This window comes from Sander vitreus, chromosome 16 (genome assembly GCF_031162955.1).
Source record: "Sander vitreus isolate 19-12246 chromosome 16, sanVit1, whole genome shotgun sequence".
Taxonomy (NCBI): Eukaryota; Metazoa; Chordata; class Actinopteri; order Perciformes; family Percidae; genus Sander; species Sander vitreus.
In genome coordinates, this window is record NC_135870.1 from 27032893 (window position 1) to 27058406 (window position 25514).

At 40.7% G+C, this 25514-nt stretch overlaps 1 protein-coding gene across 1 annotated transcript; it reads right to left on the reverse strand.

The window, feature by feature from the left end:
• Positions 1 to 1079: 1079 nt before the first annotated feature.
• On the reverse strand, positions 1080 to 23321 carry macir (macrophage immunometabolism regulator). The gene is made up of 2 exons (XM_078271927.1): positions 23226 to 23321; positions 1080 to 5450 (listed from the first exon to the last, which is right to left on the reverse strand). Exon 2 carries the CDS (start codon positions 5441 to 5443, stop codon positions 4790 to 4792), a length of 654 nt encoding a protein of 217 aa, XP_078128053.1. The 5' UTR covers positions 5444 to 5450; positions 23226 to 23321; the 3' UTR covers positions 1080 to 4789.
• Between the last annotated feature and the right edge of the window lie 2193 nt (positions 23322 to 25514).

Here is a 25514-nt window from a genome sequence, read left to right on the forward strand (position 1 = left end):
CTCTGTCTCAAAAAATGGTCATTTGGTCGCAGTCTGGAGCCCTGAGTTAACTCCCCATATAGCCTACATATTTTTTAATATATAATTTGACAATTACTAAAAACAGATAAAAAGGAAAATATCAATTCATTTAACAGTTTTTAAACTTGTTCAGCTGAATGCATTTGAAGCTAAAATCATCATTTAGTCCTGCAGGGTAGGCCCTACATTCAATCTCAAAACGGTGTGCACCCCTTTGCTACAGTTTCCGGGTTGTTTCCTTGAAACACTGTAAAAGGGTGTGCAATGGGCTTTGAGGTATGTTTTCTCTCGTTTGGCAAGTATGTCAGAGGTATTTAAACATGGTAGAAAATAGGCAGTGCGCTTGCACCATCGTTTTAAATTTATCTCAATTTAATCTCATCTGCCTTGCATTTGAATTCATTCAATTGTGAGCAACTTCTCCTTAGTCATAAGAACTGTCACCTTAGGTATGTTTAGTTTTAAGTGGTCGCTGTTATGGTGGGGTGCCTTAAACAGCATGCCAAAACGCAAGGGAGGCGCAGAAAAACTGCAGGTCAAAAAAAATACTTAGTACCGCAGTCCACCCCTGCCAAGCACAATCATGAAGCCAACCATGGCTTTCCAGCCATGTTGCACTTTGTTTGACTTAAACATGTAACTCCTCCAACCAAAGGAGGCCATCTACCGTCTACTACTATCTTAGAGATGTACTGATTTCAACACTCAACACAATGGGCCTTTCCCAATTACCAGTTTGTGCATACCGATTCCTCTCCTCCTTGCGTCTTAGTCCCGCCCACAGGAGATTTGAGCCGAGGAGGCGAAGAAGAGACACAACGAGAAAGTCGAGGCAACAGGCATTTAACAAAGTGAGACATCTTATTAGAGTGAGTCAATAAAATATAGCATGCGCACATTTGCATCAGCTGTTCCATGTGAGTCATACGCTGTATGTTATGCTCTCAGTCAGATGAATAGAACAGTGTTCATGACAACTATATTTACTTTTAATTAAATTCACAATGTGGCCGAGAATGTATGAATGTCATACATTTTTATTTGTTGTTTTTCACACACACAGTTGATTGTTGTATGGAAAGAATTATATAAATATATACATAAATACAGTGAATGTAGTAAGCGCCAATAGGGTCAGTACTGACATGTGACACATGAGGGGGCGTGTTTGTGTGACACTGATTTAACCCGGCCCAAGCGGCATTCCAGAAGGATGAAGACGGAAGCGAGCGAGCTGCAGGCTGAAGCTGGAAAGCAATGCCACCACACAAAAACACTATTGGAGAGAGACTGGGCCTTTCTCATTTCCCAAATTTCTACCTCCTCGACTCCTCGGTCTTTTGACCTGGAAATCATTCTCAGCGAGCCATGTTGAAGGACGTCCCAATTCCTAAAGTGCACATCGAGGCTCCTAGTCCTTGGAGGAGCTATAATCGAGGATACACCGATGCATCCTTTGCAGAAGTATTTTTACCAGTGGTAAACAAAAAGGTGTGACAGAGAGAGACTGAGGAACACAGGGAGAGAGAGAGAGAGAAAAAAAGGGGGAGAGAGAGGTAATATATCTGCGGTCCTGTGGTCAGGGTCCACAATTAGCATCATCTACCTGCCAAATGCTGGTAAAATATGCAAGTGGCTGGTAGATTTGCTTCACTCACCAGCCAAAACACAATGGTAATCTATTGTGGCTAGCAACATTCACTAGCCATTTGGCTGGTGGACAAAAGAAGTTCATTTTGGACCCTGCCCGTGGTAAATCCACAGATTGGGCCGGTCGGATCATACAAATTAACATTTTGATTATTAGCGGGTGGGTGATATAATACATAACTCACGAAGAAAATATTATCAACGTTCTCTAAAATGTGAACAGAGCTGCTGTTGGACAGCTCAATAAACAGCAGCTTAACTTCATTGTAATTCTTCTGTTTCCTCCGTCAAGTTTATAACTACAGTTAGTTTTGCTGCTAAAATGTCGGACGATATCAGCTACAGTGACATTACTGCGCGCATGGAAATTTTTACAAGCAGCCTCTCTAATCTTTAAAGAAAACAATCGTACAATAATATAATACACCATTTAAAAAGCAACGCCTACAGGAACTGCCATGAAGTGCAGTAAAATGTCCATGTGGGTCTCTGAATCGGAGAAAATAATTGATCGGGTGGGTGCATGGTGTATAATTTCAAGCGTACACGCGGATTTGGATTAAAGAGCCGATTCATACATCAATAATAGAGTGTGTTTGTATAGGCTATATAATACTGCATATATTTGTATAGTTCTTTTCATACAGACAATTGTGTGTATATATATATATATATATATATATATATATATATATATATATATATGTGTGTGTTAAATACAAAAAATAAAAAAAGGTACAACATCTGTACATTCTTATTCATATATCTACAGTATTCTCTCTCGCGCGCACCTCTTTGTTTACATGCCACAGGTGAAAAGACTTCCAAATGATACATCGGTGTATCCAAGGGCGTAAATCCCAGGGGGGGACAACCCATCTAAGGGTTTCCCCCCCCTAGAAATATCATTAAAACAATGCTGTGTATTGTAAATAACATAATGATGTATACTTAAAATATCTGTGTAAGTAGTAAAACAATACAAACCCCCAAAAATGCTTTTTACGTTTAGAAACATTTTGAGTTCCCCCTCCCTTGCCTCACAGTGGTTTGGTCCACTGCATGCTGCAAGTTAGGATCTGCACTAGACTCACAGTCACATCGGGTAGTGACAGGTATGTAGTAAGTAGGCGGTTCAAGGCTATTTTATTCACATTAAACATCGGATGAAGTTTTTCTTTTCTCAAATAGAAATGATGCTGAGTAATTAATGAATTTGTCATGACAAAATGTTCGATATGTTAGTGTAATATAATGTAGCCTAGCTTGTTTAATAGCTTGTTGGATAGAAATGCACCCACTACAACTAACATTACCACGGCGATAAGCCTAACGTTATGTGTGTGAACTGACATTAGGGTTAATATTGAAGATCTACAGTTGTGTTTTGCTCAATATGAAGTTAAGTGGCAGATCAGTTAAATATATATCCTCTGTCCCAGAAGAAAACTAATATTTATGTGGAAGACGCAAGTTCATTTCATAATTATAATATGACCGCATGGTGAACCTATGAACCTAACTCATATTTAGACATTTGACGTTAAAGATTTGTGTTGTTGCTCAGATAAAATGAAAAACAGGCATAAGATCCTTTTTCAGTAGGCTTACACCAAAACGCCAAGTAAGTACATCAAGTTCTCATATCAAGACAATTTGGTAACATCTTTATAAGAATGGTTGCTTATGGAAATACTAACTTCACTATGTTACAGGCAAAGGAGAGAAAGAACTGAGGAACAGGGAGACCAGGGACAGTCAGGTGTAGAGTCTCAGGTAAGTGTGTTGAGCTTAGTTCATATTTTGGAGGTGTGTGGCTGTCAGGGTGAGCAGATGAGCTTTACCAGTGGCTCACTAATTTACATTATGATCAGCTTATTTAACAAGTGTACAAAAACATTGTATTTCTTTTATATGGGGACACTTTTTCAAAATAAGTCATTATGTTTTAAAGTATTTTTGTGGCTTGATTGTAAACAACTTAAAAATAAATGCATGGTTTTAAAGAAGAATATTTTGGTCAATTTAGTCAGCTTTTTTATTGAATCAAGAGAAACACTGAAAAGAAGGATAATGGTACAGTCTCCATGCTACACTAATGATAGTATTAAGGTTTTCCTCTGTGTACACATGTCCTCTACGAGTATAATTGGCTGTATTATCTGTGTCCCCTTCAAAAATTGCTCTTCCGAAATTTTATGTTTATTGTCCCCCCCTACTGTTAGATCAGATTTACGCCCATGGGTGTATCCTCAATTATAGTTCCTTCAGGGAGCCTCCTCGCTCAGTGATATGCATTTTAGTTATTGGGATGTCCTTCAAAATGGTGCGCTGAGAATAATTTCCATGACAAGCTGGAGGATCGGGAAGCAAGGAGTCAAGGAGGTACAAATTCAGTGAACTGCCATTACCCCTGTTATAAGTCATTGTCATATTGTCAAAAAAGATGTATATGGGACCTTAAGAAGTTAATTACTATGTGACCCTTTAAGCCAATCAACTGCCAACTCCTGTATACAAAAGACATGACTTCCATTTCCCTTCATGCTCTGATGAAGGCCACTAAGCCGAAACATTAGCATGTATGTTTGAATAATAAAAAATATTTGTAAGTATTATTATTACGTATATCAAATGCTAATTTGACAGTTACTGTATATGTAGTGCCATAATGAAGAAAACAAAATCACAAAACTTTCACTAACACAACTCCTCACAGATAAACTATTATTGGACATATAGCAATGGTGCATTTTAAAGCTGATACAGTAAGAGATATGTGCTTTTATCAGCTGTAAACTGATATATTAGTGTGTCCTTGAGCAGTAAAAACACACAACACTGTCAATAAATAAGTTTACCAGTTATTGCTAAAGTTTATATTATTCACATTTTTTAACCTCAACAACCTCATTACAATGTGAGGAGTGATTTAAGGATTTTCTTCATGTTATGTGTACAGTACAAGGTAAAACCCCCAGTTAATAATATAACAAGATAATCAGACTGCCTTCTTAAAGAACAGTTTGTAATATGAGTAGAAAGAAACCAAGCTGGAAATAGCACCTAAATCCCTAAACAGGTGAAAGATGCCTAAAAAGGGCCTCCCACTGTGCTTTCATGTCTTGTTTCTGGAAAACATGCGCTCCCCTCGCAGGGTAAGGTGCTGCAGTTGGTACTGTAACACCTCAGTGTCTGATGACTCTTTGATGCTTATTTTGTCCAGATTGAGGTAGTCCAGAGACTTGGACTGGGCCCTCTTCCCTTTAAGCAGACAGAGGGGTAGTGGAGCATGAAGACCCTTCCCAGGCTCCCCGTGGGCCAGGGACCTGAGAAAGGTGTCGCTCGAGCTGGGCATACGCCTCCGTCTCCGCCCATTGGCAGCAGGGATGTCGTAGGGTTGGTAGTAGCGACTTTTGCCTTTGCAGATTCGTGAAGAACGGTGGATTCCCAAGTCCACAGACTTTGGGACAGTGCTCTGGATGGAGCTTGACACGGCTTCTGATACAGAACCCTTCTCGGGAGTGCCTTCTGACCACTGATGGGCCAGTTTGAGCAGCTCCTCACCAGTGGTGAAGCCCACCAGATAGTTTGAGTCCATGTGGAGGATCTGGTATCCTGCAACAGTACCTCTGATAGGTGAACATGGGGTGCTGGCACAGCGAGGTCTTTCTGCTTCTGGTTTCAATGCGGCTTTGATCTCAGCTGCGGGAAGAATGGAGACGTGTGCCCTTGACACTCCATTGATATCCATTTCCATCCTTACAGACATATCCTGACTGATGAAAGGTGGAGAAAAAAACATAAATTGAGTCACTCTTTTGTCTGGGAGCAATACAGCAGATACACAAAACACAAACAGAGGCCACATTCACTTAACATCTTAAGGCATGGGATCCAGTCGCTCCTAAATGAACAGGTCAGTCCTAACTAGGGCTGGGTATCGTTAAAATAAATGACAAGGCATTTTTCGAAACTCGATACTTTAGTAGAGGCAAATCGGTCGGTGCCTAAGAGTATTGAATTCAGTAACCAGTCCTAGTCCTAACTAAAAGAACACACATCATTCATAATGCAGTCATGTTTATAAATATGTGTGGTGGTGTCTTTTCTTTTATCTCCGGAGCAGAGTCCAATTTGCAAAGCTCTACATTGAATATAGGATATAGGCTCAAAGCGGCTGATGGGCAGTGAAGGCAAAAGCTTGGGGCGCAGGATACTGGTGAGTGTGTGCGTGTGTATGTGTGTGTGTCTTTGAAATATCTCACAAACCGTCAATTTAATCTACTTTACACTTGGTTTACTGGGTACCCAATGAACTTGCGGTTTGGACAGCATTGGATATTGATAACTGTGAATTAAACTAAACGACAGCACAATAAAGGTTGAGGAAAAAATATTGAGAAAAAAAAGCGCTGCCATAACAGTGGCTCTTCTGTGTCTACCCTTCACAATAAAAGTCCAGCTTAAATTCACTCAAATCATTTCACTAAGAGGAAACTCAATAAAAAGGCATTTTTACCGACACTAGACATCAAACAAAAGCCAGACACTATATCATATTAAGTTGCTGTGAGCTATAAATTCACCAAACACAGCAGAACATAATGTCATCTTGGAGCAGACAGGCAAAGAGTGCTTGCTTCCTCATTCAGACTCACCCTGGGTCCGGTTGTGTGCTGCTAACTTCAAATTCATTATCGATAATTACGAGACAGCACGCCGTCATTAAACAATGACTGTCCACATGCAATATCGTTGACGACACTAAAATGTAGTTAAACAAAACCTTTTTATTTGCATTGACTTCCACCTTTTCTCTCCCCCATCTCTCTCAAGCAACACACACTCACACTGCGTCACTGTGAGTTTGTTTCTGTAGGGTACTCGGTCCGGTCCCGGTGGTTGATTAACGCAGAGTTTAGTTGTTGATTGGCTCTCAGAATGGGCCGGATTGGGTGGCACGTGCCGCAGCGCCATGAGGCAAATGTCTGTGATTACTCCACATTTTAATTGTGATATTTTGTTAGTAAAATCTGAATCTTCAACGTTCTCTGTCAGGTAAATGTAGTACAATGTTTTCCTCTGAATTTGAAGTACACAGTAAGTCAGTAGTAGGCTATACAATGTGGTTGCATATTAAGTGCGTTGTTTACAGCATTTTCTATCTAACTAGGATGTTTTGGGACCGATTGGTGAAATTGTTGTTGACGAAGGACTTATAGTGATACACTGGTAGTATATATAATAGTTTTGTGTGAACAGTTAACATTTAATATTTTATGTGGCAATTTCTTTTGCGGAGTGCAAATGTTCAACTAAAACAAGATCCTTCCCGAGACTATTTTGCAGAGGAAATGTTGCTGCGTCTGGAACTTAGGGCTGCCCAAGACGTGCAAACAAGCTAGAGCCTTTTTTGGCCCTTATCCCAGAATGTATCTGTGGTATAGCCAGACCTTACTCCGCAGAAATGTGTAGATTGGTCTGGCAATGCAAGCCTAATACCACAGAAACAGCTGCTGCCACAGTCAAGGACAAGGGCAGACTGCAGTGTATCATTTGCTCTGCAGAGAAGGTGATTGGCTGCAATTTGCTGTCCCTCTAGGACCTGTATGCCTCCAGGACCTGAGGTGGGCAGGAAAGATTGTGGCCGATCCCTCTCACCATGGACACCAACTGTTAGAACAACTCCCCCCTGGCAGGAGGCTGCTGTTGTAGTATTTTAACAGTACCTTTTCATATTATGAGGTTACTTTTTCTATTCTATATTTATGTTCTTGATTTTTGGCATTACTTTGCTTCATTTTTTTTATTAATGTTATTGTATTGCACCAAGGCATGAAAACCTACTTGTGTCATGATTGTGAGTTTCTGTTATGTTCTGATTCCTGTTTTATTTTGAAATCTGTTGTCTCCCTTGTCTTGTTTAGTTTTCTTCCTGTCTTTAGTTTTCCCGACCTTGTGATTGTCTTATGTGTTTCACCTGTTGCCCAGCCTAGTGTCACCTGTCCCTTGTTAGTCCTCGTTACCTGGTTTATTTAGTCTCTATTCTGTCTTTGTCGGTTCATTGTATTCTGTTGCTGTGTTTGTGCATGGAGTCTACCTTTTGTCTCCGAGTTCCAGTTTCAAGATCCTGTTCTGTTGTACTGGAATTAGTTTTATCCTGTTACTTTCTAGACTCTTTTGGTATGTACTTAATTTTTTGTTGGTGAAATAAATCCTCAAGCAACAAACTTCCTCCTGCTCTCTGCATTTGGGTCCTCCATTCCCTGCAACTTGTGACAGAATGAACCAACAAGAGACAAAGACAGAATAGAGACTAAATAAACCAGGTAACGAGGACTAACAAGGGACAGGTGACACTAGGCTGGGCAACAGGTGAAACACATAAGACAATCACAAGGGTGGGAAAACTAAAGACAGGAAGTAGACAAGACAAGGGAGACAACAGATTTCAAAATAAAACAGGAAGCAGAACATAACAGAAACTCACAATCATGACTCCATTCAGATTTTATACGAACCCCAAATCCAATGAAGTTAGAATGTTGTGTAAAACATGATTTGCAAATCCTTTCTAATCTGTATTCAATTGAATACACTACAAAGACAAGATATTTAATGTTCAAACTGATAAACTTTGATTTTTTGCAAATATTCACTCATTTTGAATTTGATGACTGCAACATGTTCCAAAAAAGCTGGCACAGGGGCAACAAAAGAATGGGAAAGTTGAGTAATGCTCAAAAAACACCTGTTTGGAACATTCCACAGGTGAACAGGTTAATTGGAAACAGGTCAGTGTCATGATTGGGTAAGAAAGGAGCATCCCCAAAAGGCTCAGTCGTTCACAAGCAAGGATGGGGTGACGTTCACCACTTTGTGAACAACTGCGTGAGCAAATAGTCCAATAGTTTAAGAACGTTTCTCAACGTACAATTGCAAGGAATTTAGGGAGTTCATCATCTACAGTCCTTAATATCATCAAAAGATTCAGAGAATCTGAAGAAATCTCTGCACGTACGCGGCAACGCTGAAAACCAACATTGAATGCCCGTGACCTTCGATCCCTCAGCATTAAAAATCGGCATCATTATGTAAAGGATATTACCACGTGGGCTCAGGAACACTTCGGAAAACTATTGTCAGTTAATACAGTTTGTCGCTACATCTACAAGTGTAAGGTAAAACACTACCATGCAAAGCGAAAGCCATATATCAACAACACCCAGAAATGCTGACGGCTTCTCTGGGCCCAAGCTCATCTGAGATGAACTGACACAACGTGGAAAAGTGTGCTGTGGTCTGACTAGTCCACATTTCAAATTGTTTTTTGGAAATCACTGACATCATGTCCTCCAGGCCAAAGAGGAAAAGGACCATCCAGATTGTTATCAGCGCTAAGTTCAAAAGCCAGCATCTGTGATGGTATGGGGGTGTGTTAGTGCCCATGGCATGGGTAACTTGCACATCTGTGAAGGCATCATTAATGCTGGAAGGTAAATACAGGGTTTGGAGAGACATACAGTATGCTGCCATCTTTTTGCTGTCTTTTTCAGGGACATCCCTGCTTATTTCAGTGAGACAATGCCAAGCCACATTCTACACGTGTTACAACAGCATGGCTTCATAGCTCTTAGTTATGCAAACAGCGCCCTCTGTATGTTGGCTCTATCTATAGCCAGTATCAGTACAGAACTGTGAAACAATAGTTGACACAGCAGGGAGAGGTGGTCTCATCGATCCATGCTTCCACGGTGTCAACGACGAATTATCTTTGTCATAACTACAAAATAATAACCAAAAGAAGGACGCAGAGCCTGCATAAGCACATTTGTGAGCCAATATGTAAATGACACATGGAAATATAGAAGTTTCTTTTGCCATGCAAAGTCTATGGGAAAAGTCTTTCTGGGCCAGAGGGGTGCAGTTCCACCGTTTACCGCTAAGCCCATGGTTGCTTTAAGACATGGTGCTGCTCCTGGGGGCTTGAGGCCATCTGGCGTTAGCATGCAGCTACTTCATATTTAGCAGTAGGCTAACGTTATGTACTGTAATGGAATGAAGCAGCTAAAGGGTAACGAACCAAACACTACCGAATGGGACATGTTTCAGCAATAATGCGACCCGAAATTGGGGAGAATTTAACAAATTAGCAGCGAAGATTACATATTACTGCCATTAGCATGTAGCTACTATAGTTAGCAGTGGACAGTAATAGAATATAGCAGCACTTTCTACAGTCAAAAATCGCAGATTAAGGCTTTTTAACCAAAATACTACATAACCGGAAATGTTTCAGGAATAATGTGATTCTGAACTGGGGAGAATTTCTCTATATTTCTCAAAAATCCGACATTATAACATTTTAGACAGAAAATACGGAAAAGCACAATACGTCCACTTTAAGACGTGCCCAGGTAGAGAAGCCGCATCCAGCCCCTCGTGAAGCTGCATGTGCATGACACAGCGTAAACATTCACTTCGGGCTCAGAGGCTTCACGTTAGTAGTAGCAGCATGCTGCTTGTGTTTTTGTGGCTTTCTGGATAATCTGTACTGATAACTGTAGAAACGCCGCCGTCACAACGCTGTGAAAGCTTCCCGAACGTCATTTATTATAGTCTGGTCGTTCACCCATTCTGTGGCAGTCTCCGCTCAAACTTATCTTCATAATGAAGTTAACCGGAGCTAACAGCTAAACAGAGATAAGCGTTGCTAACAGAGCCATCAGTTCGTCTCCGTGTTCGTATCCATGAACTGTATTTATGGCTTTTCATAAATATTAAAATCATCTAAAAATGATTGAAGTTGATTAAAAACAACCCTCTCCAAGACTTTTGATAGAAAGGGAAGTTTAGAAATAAGTCTAAAATTAGAGAAAACTGAAGGATCCAGATTTTTCTTTTTTCAAAGTGGTTGCACAACAGCATGCATGTTTAAAAGCAGCTGGAATACACCCTGAGCTGAGAGATGTATTAACCAATGCTAAAATGCTCGACCCGTGTTAAAAACATCTTTGAGTAAGTGTGCAGGGACACTGTCCAGCAGTCAGTTTGCAGGACAAAGCTGCTTAACTATGTCAGAGAGAAGGTGGAATGAAACTGGCTCAAACTTCTGGAAGACAGCTGGGAATAAATAATTGTTCAGGAGTAATTGTAAATCATACAATGTCACAGAAAAAATACTCGTAACCGTAATACTGCTTTTTTTTTGCCACGCAGCATCATTTTGTGCTTGATTACATGCCACTTTGCAACACAGTAATACAGCAGAGATCTTATTTATTGACACATATCAATATCGATCCACGTTACTACAATGTATGTGCTGGTTGACAAGTAGCTAACGTTAATGCTCATGCTTGGTGGATAACATAGGGTTACAACATCGTTCAACATGCTCATAAAGTTATTTTTAGTTGACCGTTGTTAACAGCACTGGGCTAACCCACGAAAGAGTTCACTAGTAACGTTAACGTTAGCTGTATAGATAGACGATTACTCTAATGCTAATTTAGCCAGCTAGCTAGCACACCCTGGTCTCTCTGCCTCACTCCCCCGGCGCAGAGAGACTCAGTTGGGATGAGAGCTGACAACTGCCCCGGAACATATAACTAGCTAGTTACCGTTAGCCCCCAGTCAGCTAGAAGCCAGCCACTTAGCTACAGCAATCCCCCCCGGCCAGCACTTAACTCCAATTCCTGGTGCTTACGACGCTAACGGCAGTTTAATGAAGCGTGGGGAAACAGACCATATCAGACCCAGCACCCGAGTCACAACAGCGGCCATCCAAACGTTAGCTAGCTAGCTACGTCTCCGTTAGCGCTACCAGTGTCCATGCCGAAAATCTCCTCCCTGCCGAATTTCTCCCCCCTTCGCGTTTAGCTGTCTTTACGGTAAGCTAAATCAACCCAACAAACTGGACAGACTGTCCGATGTCGGTTGAGTAAGCGACACTGCGCTTTGATGTCTGTTTGGAGAGACAGCAGACTTTTTCTTTATTCTTTTTCTTTATTTTATATGTCCGTTCGTGAGGAAAACGTGAGTATTGTATATGTGGAGTTTGTTGTGTGACACAATGCAAGACAAATATATGTGTTAGTTTAACTTTATAGTTTAACTATTTAGATCGAAGGTATTGCAGGAGTTATTATTAAAGCCTTATTTTCCTTTCTCCTATTCAGTTATTCTATTCGTCTATTTAGCTAATCTTTGCCGTTAATATGTTATAACGTCGGTTTATATCACTGTTTGCTCTGAGTGTTCATATGTTCAAGTCCACTTTTATAATATAATTTAGGAGGTTATTGTGAAGTGAATCTCTGTTTCTGTGCTCTGTGTTTTTAATCACCTCGCGATTGATTGATGCTTCATGACTTGTAACGTTGGTAACGGCTACAGCTAATTTTATTGGGCATTGTAAGTTTACAGCTGCTGTGTTTAGTCCAGTTAGAGATTATATTAACCACTGTTGATTAATATAATATTCATAATTATTATTATAGCTTTATTATCATTGGCATCATTACACTATAGCTTATATTGATATTCTTTATTGTATTTTCTCTTTATTTCTTGTAGACCACAAACAGCAACTGCAACTCAAAATAAAGCTGTTAACCAGACATACTTTCCCCCGGAGCCTGATTCTTTGACTGGAGTCAAGTCCATATCTGCCGCCTCAACCAGTTAAATTGTGGGAGGTCAGACCCCTTCCGTTTCAGTCTGAGTTAACCTCCTGTGGGTTAAAATTAGATGTGGTTGAGCCAGAATCCTATATCCTTGATACCACGTATTACGTGGTCAACATGATTGTTGTCCTCTCTCCCGTATGGCTGCGCACAGCATATACATTACATATTACGTGTTACATAAGTAGGTTATAGGTTACGCAGGGAGGTAAATAGCATTCAGCTCATCAACTCATCAGATGTTTCCTAAAAATAATTAATGATTGTTCATGAGCAGAGATGTTCACAAGTTTTTTTTTTGCAAGTCCAAGTCAAGTCTCTGGCCATCTGATCTGTCCCTAACACTGTATTGTTAAATCTTATGAATTCAAAACATGTCCTGTAGCTACCATCCATACAGTACAGTATCAAAATCAGTTGTAGGGTAACGTCATGGGGTCTACTTAACACATCCCTTTAGCCCTCAGACCTGGTGAAATATTAACCTAAGTCTGTCACATCATATGGATACAACTATAAAGATACAATCTGCCTGTTCCCAGCATTAGCACAACACTTTGCGATGGTTAGCTTGTTACCTGTGACGATATATGCTAAATGTAACGTCTCTTTCACTCAAAAAAATGTCTAATGTCGAAGTGGAAATCAAGAGAAAAGTGGCAGCGCCACACCAGTTACAGAACAACATGCATCTCAGTGTCAGTCCAAATTACGCACAATAAGCAGTATGAACTCACTGATGTAATGCCATTTATTTTCTAAGTGTTAGTACACTCAGTGAAACTGAGTCCAGCGCGAGGGAGACCCAACTCAGAGGAGGAGAGGTTAGTGAGGCCAGAGTCTCCACGGCAGGTGACAGTGCGCACGGATCCGCTGTGCCACGCATGGATGAAATAATGAAATAGTAAATAGGACTACAGTAACAGAAATATGTGCAGAATTAAGACAGTCAATACGGCCCAGTGTTTGGTAGACCGGGTACACCTTGTTCACTTAATGGCCTACAAATCATCCACGGGATCAATTACGCATCACATGAGTTTACCCCCCCCCACCAGACGTTTGTTCCTGGGGAGATGGATCCGTGCGTCCCGCCTCCTGTGCGCCATGGATGTCTGAGCCTCAGCAACTACTAACTATAAGATACAATATGCCTGTTCTCAGCATTAGCACAACACCTTGCGATGGTTAGCTTGTTACCTGTGACGATATATGCTAAATGTAACTTCTCTTTTCACATTAGTGTGAGTGACTGACCTATTTAGGTGCTTTTTGAGATGCCTGATGAAGTCCGACGTTGTTGATCCTGCATCATTTATCTTGGTGCCACATACTTTGCATGTAGCTGTTAGCTTACTGCCTCTGTTTACCAAGTTATTGAAAGCAAAACTAATGAGAAAAGGTACAACTCCAGGAGGATTTGGTGTCGCCATCGGCAATGCATTTTTTGATATGTGAGTGCGCACACATAGGCGCATGCGTTACGTTGCACATTATGGCAAAGGGCAGGGGACATGCAGCTCGTCATACGTTTCCCCGTATATGCGCCAATAAAAGAAAATAAAAATACATGAATACATTTTTATTTAAAAAGCTATAATTGCATGAAAACAGGTTGTTGACGAGTCTCGAAGCTCGAGTCCGAGTCAAGTCTTTTGGGTCGAGTCGCAAGTCAAGTCTGAAGTCTTTTGGGTCGAGTCCGAGTCAAGTCTGAAGTCAGCTGTTTGTGCGACTTAAGTGCGACTCGAGTCCAAGTCTCAGACTCGAGTCCCCATCTCTGTTCATGAGTCCCGCATCTTGAGTCCGAGTCGAGTCTTAAGTCTTTTGCAGACGAGTTTTAAAGATACAATATGTAACTTTTCTGCATTAAAATGTCTAAAAACGACCATACCTATGTTATATATTTTTATGAGTTGTGTTCTTACACTATCCCAAATGTTTCCACCAAATGTAAAACTCAGAGAAATCTGTTATTTTATTTTCAGACACGTCACGTTTCATTTAGTCGCCTGTCAGTGGCGTCATATAACCTTTCACCATCTAGTTACTCATAACTTCCATCAAAACACGGCAACCAGATGATATGTTAAGGAGTAATTGTAAATCATACAATGTCACAGAAAAAATACTCATAACCGTAATACTGCTTTTTTTTGCCACGCAGCATCATTTTGTGCTTTATTACATGCCACTTTGCAACACATTAATACAGCAGAGATCTTATTTATTGATACATATCAATATCGATCCAGCTTAACGTTACTACAATGTATGTGCTGGTTGACAAGTAGCTAACGTTAATGCTCATGCTTGGTGGATAACATTATAGGGTTACAACATCGTTCAACATGCTCATAAAGTTATTTTTAGTATGATTGTTTTGACCTTGGTTAACAGCACTGGGCTAACCCATGAATGAGTTCACTAGTAACGTTAGCTGTATAGATAGACGATTAATCTAATGCTAATTTAGCCAGCTAGCTAGCACACCCCGGTCTGTCTGCCTCACTCCCCCGGGGCAGAGAGACTCAGTCGGGATGAGAGCTGACAACTGCCCCGGGACATATAACTAGTTACCCCTAGTTACCGTTAGCCCCCAGTCAGCTAGAAACCAGCCACTTAGCTACAGCAATCCCCCCCCGGCCAGCACTTAACTCCAATTCCTGGTGCTTACGATGCTAACGGCAGTTTAATGAAGCGTGGGGAAACAGACCATATCAGACCCAGCACCCGAGTCACAACAGCGGCCATCCAAACGTTAGCTAGCTAGCTACGTCTCCGTTAGCGCTACCAGTGTCCATGCCGAAAATCTCCTCCCTGCCGAATTTCTCCCCCCTTCGCGTTTAGCTGTCTTTACGGTAAGCTAAATCAACCCAACAAAAGGTGGGTCAAGCACCAAAACGAAACGTTAAGATTACAGAAAAGGAACGGAAGGGGAGATCATTTTGGGCAGCTGGGAGATGTTCTGCTGCTTGCACAACAGGCATCGAACGTCCTCGCCGTCGCGGAGATCCCCCCGGCAATCCCCACCCACATCATCAAAAGTCCGTGTTTACCATCCATTGTTTTGGTTGAGAGACCCCTAGCGGCAGAAAGTTACATATTGTACGTTTAAAAGAGTCAATAAGATTAATAAAATCCTTAGCCATAGGTCTGGACATGTATATTAAAATCACCAACGATTAAAAAGCGATCATATTTCAACGCAATCCCATCCACAAAGTCTGAAAAGTCCTGGATAAAATCCTTATTAAACTTTGGAGGTCGATACAACACAGTCATTGGTTTATTTACATTTATGGTGAAAATGTCTTAATTTATGTCAAGGAAAATATGCCATTCTGGTGTCAGGTAACAATTTAAAGTTTTGAATATAATGTAATATAATGCAGTAAGGGAAGGAGGCTTTCGCATCCGACTACAACTGACCACAAAGTCCAGTTCATTTGATTAGTATGAACAGGGCATAACCTTATCTTTTTTTCCCAAGAAGCACAGTGAGGGTGCTCTAAAATTTTTGAGTTTCCCTTGACACACATGCAAACAATACACACACACGCGTGCAGATATGCACCCACCTCCGCTGCAGTTTACTAAGTCGATACAACAGCACCATAAAACTCCGATTAGCCCACCGAACATATTTCAAATACCAGCCAATAAGCCGGGTTTACACAATCATTACTGCAGCTTTCATACAGTAGCTTATATTTGCAGAGAAGTAATGCAGCAGGCCAAATACACCACAGACAGCCAACCACACACATAAACACACATGCACGCATCCTCACACATTATTCATACTTGCACACATGGTAAAAATAATGTAGTCAAATCTGTATATAACAGATAAAGTCTCCACAGGTTGACGTTTAGGGAATAAAAAAATGACACTTTGCTAATGTTACACTCACTTCGCTAACGGCTACCAAATACGTTACTGCGGAATTAAGGTCAAAAGTGTAATGTGTGCTGCGCTCATTGGCCGAACAGGATCACCTGTGTTTGCTTCATGTTTTTTTAGTCTAAAAATAATCAGTTTGTTTTAGTAATGTATTACTTAATACTTACGTAATTAACAACTTACAATTTCACTCTGTATTACTCACTGTGTGTGCAAGTTCAGACCAAAGAAAGACACCAATGAGACGAGACGGGACGGTGTATCATCTTAATAGCCATCAACTCTTTGTACTTTTGTCTAACTTTTGACTTTCCGGCTTTTTTGTAGCTAGATATATTATTTGTTGTTTCTAAATATGAATTTGCTTTGTTTTAATTCCGCCCTTGCTCTTCTCTCTTCAGTCACTCTCTACCTCTCTCGTCCACATTCCGGTACGTGCACGCAGGCTCGTTAAGCCACCATCTCTGCCTTTTCCACCAGGTGACAGTTCGTGAAATATAAATAAAACAGACAGTCTGCAGTGCACGACGACACAAACAGATGAATGGTGAAGGAAGATTGATCAAAGTAGTGAGTGATACAGAGTGCACTGTATATATATATATATATATATATATATATATATATATATATATATATATATATATATATATATTATTTTTCTTATTATTATCTGGGGGGGCTTAAGAACATTTTGGGGTAGCTTCAGCACCCCTAAAATAGGCCTAATGACGTCCCTGCTGTTCACAAACTGCTCTATTGTAGTCCAGCCTTTACTTCCATAACGAACGTGCATCACTTTGTAACACACGTTATAATGTTCATCTAGCTGCTAGCGTGGCACGCCCTCATTCTCTGCTTCTGACTAGCTAGCAGGGCTTACCTGGGTACTGCGCATTTGCGACTCCCAACAAAGATGGAACAGAAGTGAGATGCCTCATTCGGTAGCTAAAACAGAGAGCTCAACACACAGTGAAAAGAGTAGCTGCAGCAATGTGCAGTACAACAAAAATCTGGTGTTTTTTGAAAATTAAACCTATTCTGAATACAATTATGAACCTGAAAATGAGCATAATATTACCACTTTAAGGTAGTAGGTAGGGTCCATTTTTCAAAATCAAGACTGTTATTTTCCCAGAGGTAGAGGATAAGTGTGATAAATGTTTGAACCCACACTGCCACTTGAGCCACATGTTTTTCCTCTATCCACACTAACATCTTCTGGTCGGTTTATTTCAACACAATTTCAATTATAACAGGAATACTTCTTCAACCATGCCCCTTAATTGCTATTTTCTCGGTTTCACCTCTTCTGTCTAGCCAGACATCGAATTCTTTTACAGTGGAAGTCTCCAAACCCTCCTTCAGTTTCATAATGGCATAAAGATGTAATGTTTTTCTTGAAATAAAAAAAAAAAATGAAGTACACAATGAGAGGAAACACGGACAAAGTTTTTTCATGTATGGCAGCCTTTTGCAGACTTGCAGGTCTTACCAGACTGAGTTACGTTATATTTTGTATCATGCAGCATGAGTGCGGTTTTCATGGTAAAGTAGGTGATGAAGCTTGCGTTCGCGGTTTGTCACTCTACCTGAAGAGACTCATGCTGTTGTTTATTTGGTTGCCATGACTTCGTGAATTATGACCATAGACTGTTAATATTAATGGACAAAGCATCCGGTTCAGCGATGTGCTGCAAATGCTGAAGTGCCTTAAACCTGCATTCTATCTGAATTCCAGCAGGGGGTGACACGTGCAGTTGCATAAGGAGGTTGGTTTCTGTAGAAGTCTATGAGAAAGTGACCCACTTCTCACTTGATTTATTACCTCAATAACATTTTCATTATGAGTTTATGGTCTCAATCGCTAGTTTTAAGTCTTCTGCAATACAGAATGATGTTAATTTTTTGAATTATGGTCTCGTTGATTTTAAAATCGACGATAAAGCACGGGGTTTTAGGGCGTGGCTATGATGTGATTGACAATTCGTGGCCTGTCGTATGTATGTATGTATGTATGTATGTATTATGTAATATAACTATTGGACAAAGATATATTTAAAACCTAGCAAAGCTAAATCTTACCTCGAATTATGTAGGCTAGCTTTCAGCAGCAGTTGCATCCAGATTGCCAGTGAAAGTGTGTAACGTAACGTAAAGCAGCGTTGCCAACTCTCAGCTAACATCACAGTCAGATACAGTCTATGGCTCCTCCCTCACGTCTAAAATTGTCACATCCGCAACCAAGATGGCTGCGCCCGTAACGGCAAACTCGACGACTCATAGCAGATCTCCACAAACCAATGGGTGACGTCACACATGCTCTGTCCATTAATATTTACAGTCAATGATTATGACGTCCTGTCACTTTTCCAGTTGATCACACTCAAAAGGGGAAAGAGAGTGGATTACCATTCACTGGAGTTCAATGAGCAGAAAGCTCTGCAGAGTCGTGTCATGGCATTTCATAAAATGCTAAAGCAGCGGCCCGCCGCTAAGAAATGTATAGAGCGAAAACACTGTATGCTGTTTACATGACCTTTATAAAATTCTGAATATTGTCAATGAGTAATATTGGAATATTGGTGTGCATGTTAACACTATTTCATTACAGTTCACAAGAACTTAGTAAAGGATATCCTTTGTTTATGGCAAGCCAAACATTTGCAACAAGAATTTTGTTACCAAGTCAAATATCCAAATGTATTTCTGTAAGTTAAGCTAACACATGTAACATGGTGGATATCGTTAGTTTTGTGTCAGGATCCCACAGTCTCCGCATTCTTCCTGCTGATTACTTCACGTCTGCATACACTTTTGTCTTCATAAAAACTCAGTTTTTCAGGTCAGCAGCTTATAGAAACTAACATTATGGGCTCTTAACATTGTTAGTAAAAATCACAAGTCAGAAACTTTTCAGTGTGTAGCTTGCTAGCTTAAAGTTTGTTGTTGTTTCCTGAAACGGACAGTTTAGGAACGGCAATACACAGAGAGCGGAGGAGAGGGACATCCGGATTTGACGGATGTGAGGCAATTATCCTAGAAAAGACGTTGATCCAAACTATCGGCTGCCGGTTACAGCATTCTCACTCAATACTGGATCAATTTCAAAGATTTTTGTTTAAATTAGTCACTTAGTGGTCTATTTCCACAGCGTTCAACTTCTGGGATTGCTCCATTGCCGTTGGAAATTCCGCTGGATTTCACTAAAACAACTTTTGAACATACACATGTTCCACCAAAACAAGTTCCTTCCTGAGGCTATTTTGCAGCGGCACCGTGGCTTTTCTCGGTGCTTAGCCATGACGATTGTGATTGGTTTAAAGGTCCTATGACATGCTGCTCTTTGGATGCTTTTATATAGGCCTCAGTGGTCCCCTAATACTGTATCTGAAGTCTCTTTCCCGAAATTAAGCCTTGGTGCAGAATTACAGCCACTACGAGCCAGTCCCACAATGAGCTTTCCTTAGGATGTGCCATTTCTGTGTCTGTAGCTGTAAATGCTATTTAGGAGGAGAGAGGGGGGGCAAGGTGGAGGGTGGGGGTGTGGCCTTGACCAAATGCCATGCTTCGCTTGTTTGCAAGCCATGATGTCTCTCTCTTTCTCAGGGGCGGGTCAAATGCTCTGGGCGGGCAAAGCAGAGAAAGGGGGAGGTAACCTTGCCTCTTATGACAACATAAGGGGGGAGATTCCAGATTTGCCCATCTGAGCTTACTTTTTCTCAAAGGTGGAGCAGGATACCCAGGGCTCGGTTTACACCTATCGCCATTTCTAACCACTTGGGGACCATAGGCAGGCTAGGGGAACTCATATTAATGTTGAAAAACCTCATAAAGTGAATTTTTCATGCCATGGGACCTTTAAAGAAATGCCAATAAACCAGAGCACGTTTTTCTACCATTCCGGAATGCTGTGTGGACTAGCCAGACCCTCCTCCGCAGCGCCTTAGAGGAAGGTCTGGCAAAGCGATACTAGTCACTTATACACCAATTCATGCAAAATATGGTCCAGATGAAGACAGAAAAAACGAAATTGCCTTTTAAAAAGGTCCAATATGTAATATATTTACTGTAATAAATCCAAAAATGTGGTGGAATGTCTGTTTGTGTTTTGGCCTGTGTGTTGGTTTCAACTGTACAGTTTGACAGCCAGTCCAGGTTGCCAGATATACCTGTGAAAACGTAAACCCAGCGCGCTACAGCTGTAACGTTAATACAGCCATGGAAGCAGCAAACAAACGAATGGGATCAATGGAGATAGACTACCGACCTAAAAAACACTGGCATGTTTCTAACAGATGTAACAAACCCCGGGTAAATATTGGAGATGTATTTGAAAGATGGAGACAGCTTAGAGCCCAAGGACGCAGAGTTGGCTAATTACCTCCTGATCAGGTAAGCATTAGCTTCAGGCTTTTTATCACGGCTACTAGGGACGGGTATTTTATGGAATTTCAACATTCGTATACTCACATTGAATTATATAGTGTACCCAAGTTGGGTACTCTCAAAAACAATTGAGACACAGCCAGTAAAGTGATCCCGAATGGTCCTAGCTAACGCCGCCTAACTGCTAACGTTACCGGAGGACCAGGCAAGCGGGCCACAGCTTTTTACAACGGCTGTTCAGCGGCCGTAGCCAACGTAAATTATTTTAAGCCAAGAAAGGGGGGCTGTAAATTGGGAAGAGAGGACCGTGAGTTTGCAGTGTGTTTAGCGATTGTTGCCGTAATTCTAAGCCAATAAAGTGTGTTCAGTTGGGTGGCGAGGACGGCGAGGTTGTGGTGTTTTTAGTGGTTCCTACAGTAATTCTAAGCCGAAAAGGTGTGTCTGTCAGTTGCGTGGAGAGGACGGCGAGGTTGTGGTGTTTTTAGCGGTTCCTACAGTAATTCTAAGCCGAAAAAGGTGTGTCTGTCAGTTGGGTAACGTACAGAGCTCCGCGTGAGCATGGGCTTTTATGATGTAGTAATGTCTGGCTATGTGAGACAAGCGTCTAGCAACATTGTTGTGAATGCTGCAGACTCTCTCGGCAACCAACATGAACTTCGAGTCTGGGGAGGAGGGACAGAGGGAGACGACTCTCTCCAGTATTTTGAATTTCTACTGCAGTAACTATTTTAAACACTAGCTGTCAGTATAACATATTGCACCTTTAATGTACATTTAAGTTCTTTAAATATCGAAAGAGATGAATTGTGGTGCATAGAACAAGACAGTCCGATTCAATAATGAAGGAATTCAGGAACCTCACTTAAGCTAATTAATTTAGAATTCAAAAATATTTACAAGAACTTAAATATGACTTAAAAGGTGCTCTAAGCGATGTCACACGTTTTTTAGGCTACAACATATTTTGTCACATACAGCACACATCTCCTCACTATCCGCTAGCTGTCTGTCCCCTGAACACACTGTAAAAAACGCGTCTCGTAGACAGCCCAGGCTCTACAAACAGCAACAAAAACAAACTGTGCCAACCTGCACCATGAAACATAAACAGTGTTCCAGCCAATAACCGACGAGAAGGATTTGGGCGTGGGGGTTGGGGGGTTAGTGCGCGGAAGGGAGGGGCGAGCTAGCCTCCATTTTGTTTGACAATACTTCGAACGTCAACAAGAAGTGACGTCACCCAACATCGCTTAGAGCACCTTTAACTAGAAATCTCAATAAAATAATTACAGAGTGAGGGCATTTCATTAGGATGTGAACATGGCTATTAATTTTACACAAAAAAGGCAAAGATTGTCACTGCTCAAATTACAGATCTTTCGAACTTATACAGATGTAAAATGATATGCTATAAGGTAATGTACTTTTAACTCTAGTACATCCTGACCAAACAAAGTTTGTGAAACAGATTATCTTCAGATAATATCAGACATCCTCTTTCCAAACTTCTAACATGTTGTTGGGTCATGTCAGTGGATTCTGAAAAGACATTTGACAGGCCAAAGCTTGATTTCCTGTCAATACTGTTGCAGGGCACAACGCTAACTGAGAGGAGTGTTGACTCATGGAAGTAAAGACGTTTGGGCTGGTGATTTCCTTTGGCGCTGCCTAAAACTTCTTTGCAGGGCGCCAAAAATATCTCTATGCAGGAAAAACCCTACTTGTGAATCAGAATTGATTTGGGAAATCACTGTCGATACCCAGCCCTACTACTAAAGTTTCAATTGGGTCCTCACTCCGGTTCTGTGCTCTGGCCCTAATAATAATAATAATAATAATAATAATAATAATAAAAATAAATGGAGCAATTTCAACAGGCCATCGCCGACCATTAGTCGATGCGGGCCCTAACTACTTTGCTTCTGTTGCGTCCGTGTAAGCGGTGGTTTGGCAGTATAACCAAGGCTATAGGGCCCCCAAAAGTCTAGGGCCAGCCCTGCATAGATAGACAAGAACACAGACAGATAAGAGCGACTGGAAGCCGCAATTGAAAGGTTATAATGCCATGGCGCGGCTTACTGACTAAGTGGAAAAGAGGCAACACTGACAGAACCCCCACCCCCAGTGCAATACCGCTGCAATAACTGGCTTCACACACACTTCACAAACAGATCCATGATAGGCGTGGTGCAACTGCTCACATTTTTGAAGCGTTTTTAAAGCTGTGTGAAAGATAACATTTCAGAGTAAAAAATGGCTGTTGCAACAAACGACAGGCCGGGTTCATCTTGTCCGCTGCTGCATGGGAGCTGGTAACACTGCATGGATAAATAACGTCTTTCTACGATATTTTCATTACTGTACCACACATGGTTAAATGTGACGCATTGATCTTTTTTAAACGACTATTAAGACTTGATTGAAACGATCAAGTCATAGGCGCGTTTTATTGCCGTTTATTGATGGACGATGCTAAATCACCCTCGCTGTTTAATAGTCCTCATCACATCAGCTATCCCCAGTTCTCATGACCTATGACAAAACGGACTGAATACAAATAAAATACAAACCTGTTTGACTAAGATGAATCCGATGTTCAACCTTTCGTTTGTGTGGTTTGTGTGGTCTGTGCGGTCTCTAGCTTCTGCGCTCTCACGCCTGTGTTCCGTCAACAGCAGCAAATGGAACACTTCCGGTCTATTTTTCAGAAAAAAAGCAAATCTTTACAGTATTTTTCGATGGTAATAATTAGGCTATAATTTCCACGAGTCTCTATTTAGAAAGTTGTAGAAAGTAGTTGACATGATACAGGTGATATTTTTATCCAGTTACAGCACATCCATATAGATAGATAGATTCAAGGTCCCAGTAGCTTACATACATCACACACAACATTCACATACATCACAAACAGGATGATAAAAAAGCATATCCACATGAATAGCATGGACAATAAAAGAAAACATATTAAATAAAATAAAAAATCCCCATGAAAGGGATGTTTAAGCATGAGGACTGACTCTGTGATTCAGTAGGCCTATGTATGGTAAGGTGCTCTATGAGAGTGTGTGTCATGGTGGTAGTGCAAATAGGTCCAATAGTGCAAGGATAAAGTCTAGAGACCAGCATTAAATATGGACAATATAAGAGAATAATGTAAACATAGTGCCCTGATCACGTTTTTAGCCACCGATGCCGATTGTCGATCATCAGTTAGCAATCATTTTTGTGTTGTTTTGTTTAGTTATAGCAGCTGATATTGCTCTATTATAGTATTGACCAGTTTACCCGTTTGTAGTGTATTGGGATCTCCACCAGGGGCCTGTTTCACAAAAGCAGAATATATAAATCCAGGATAACTGATAAAGCGAGGCTTGACCTAGTCTAATCTGTGCATCCTGGCTTGGTGCGTTTTACGAAGGCCAAGCCAGGCTGAGGAGGAGCGACTAGGTTGAGCCAGGCTGAAGTAATTCAGATAGATGCGCGTCCACGGCTTTCCTCAAAAGACCGCAAGGTCACAGATTTACTGATGCCAAAATGGAGAATACGCATTGTACATACTTTATACAGAGTGAGCAGCAGCTTCTTGTGGAAGTATGATGACGTGAAACACATTATTTGTATAAAAAGAAAAGAAACACGGCCGCTGTAATGAAACAGCGAGAGAAAGCGTGGCAGACGATCACGGACCGACTGAATGTGTAAGTAGACTAAATATATATAGGCTATATATATACATTAACTGACCACTGCTCTGATCCATTCAAGGATTAGGCTACTAATCATTTGCACAAATTAACAGTTCTACTCTTTGCCTTAAAAGTAAGCAGAAGATAATGTTACTCTTACTTACCATGAAGATCAATTTTCTACAATGCTAGAATATGATGTATAAATATCTTTCACTCTGTTTCTCCCTCTCTCTCAGGGGCTAAAATATAAATTTCCTAAGTCATATTAACTTCCACTGCTCGCTTTTAATGCAAAGTGTACAACTGTTCGTTTTTGCAAATGACAGTGACTCATTGAATGGTTTCAGTTAAGAGCAGTAGTTCATAAATGTATATTTTTAGATATATCATTCAGTCGGTCCGCTATTATCTGTTTTTTAGTTATTAGTTATTAGTTTAGTTATTTTTTATAGAGAGTTTCCTTCTCTACATAGCCTATTATATGCCTTGCTCCCTTGTATATATGGACATAGAAAATAAAGATACTGAAGAAATTGGACTCTAAAATCTAGAAACTATAAAGATAATTAAGTGATAAATTCCATGCACACTGTAAACGTGAATGGAACAGAGTATATTCATCAGTTATTTCGCCCCCAGCTAAATATAAGGTCCTATAAATCCTGGCTGTTAGCCTGGTCGGGAGCAGGCTAAATGCACAGAATAAATCTCCATGGTGATTTACGTGCCTCTGCTTTCGAGTCAAGGCTAAATTCATCCAGGATAACGGGGAAATCCCGGCTTAATCCCTTATCTTGGTTTTGTGAAACAGGCCCCAGGTGGAGGCTTCTTGTAAATCTTTTTTTTGTGTTATTGTTTATCTTTATTTCTTTGCTTTGCTTCTGTTTTTACTCAGTTTTTAATCTCCTGTAGCACTTTGGGATTGATTTTTCAATGAAAAGTGCTCTACAAATTAAATGTATTATTATTATTATTATTAGTAGTAGTAGTAGTAGTAGTAGTAGTGTGACTGGTTATATAATGGTGTGTCACTCTATTTTAGGCCTATGAATAACAATCACAGTCAGCCTTGTTTCCTATACCCTTTTCCCACAAAAAATGTGCGCATGGATTTAGGAAATCCAGAATCGGATTATCTTCCCAACAGGGAGCGCACAGCTGTCTTCA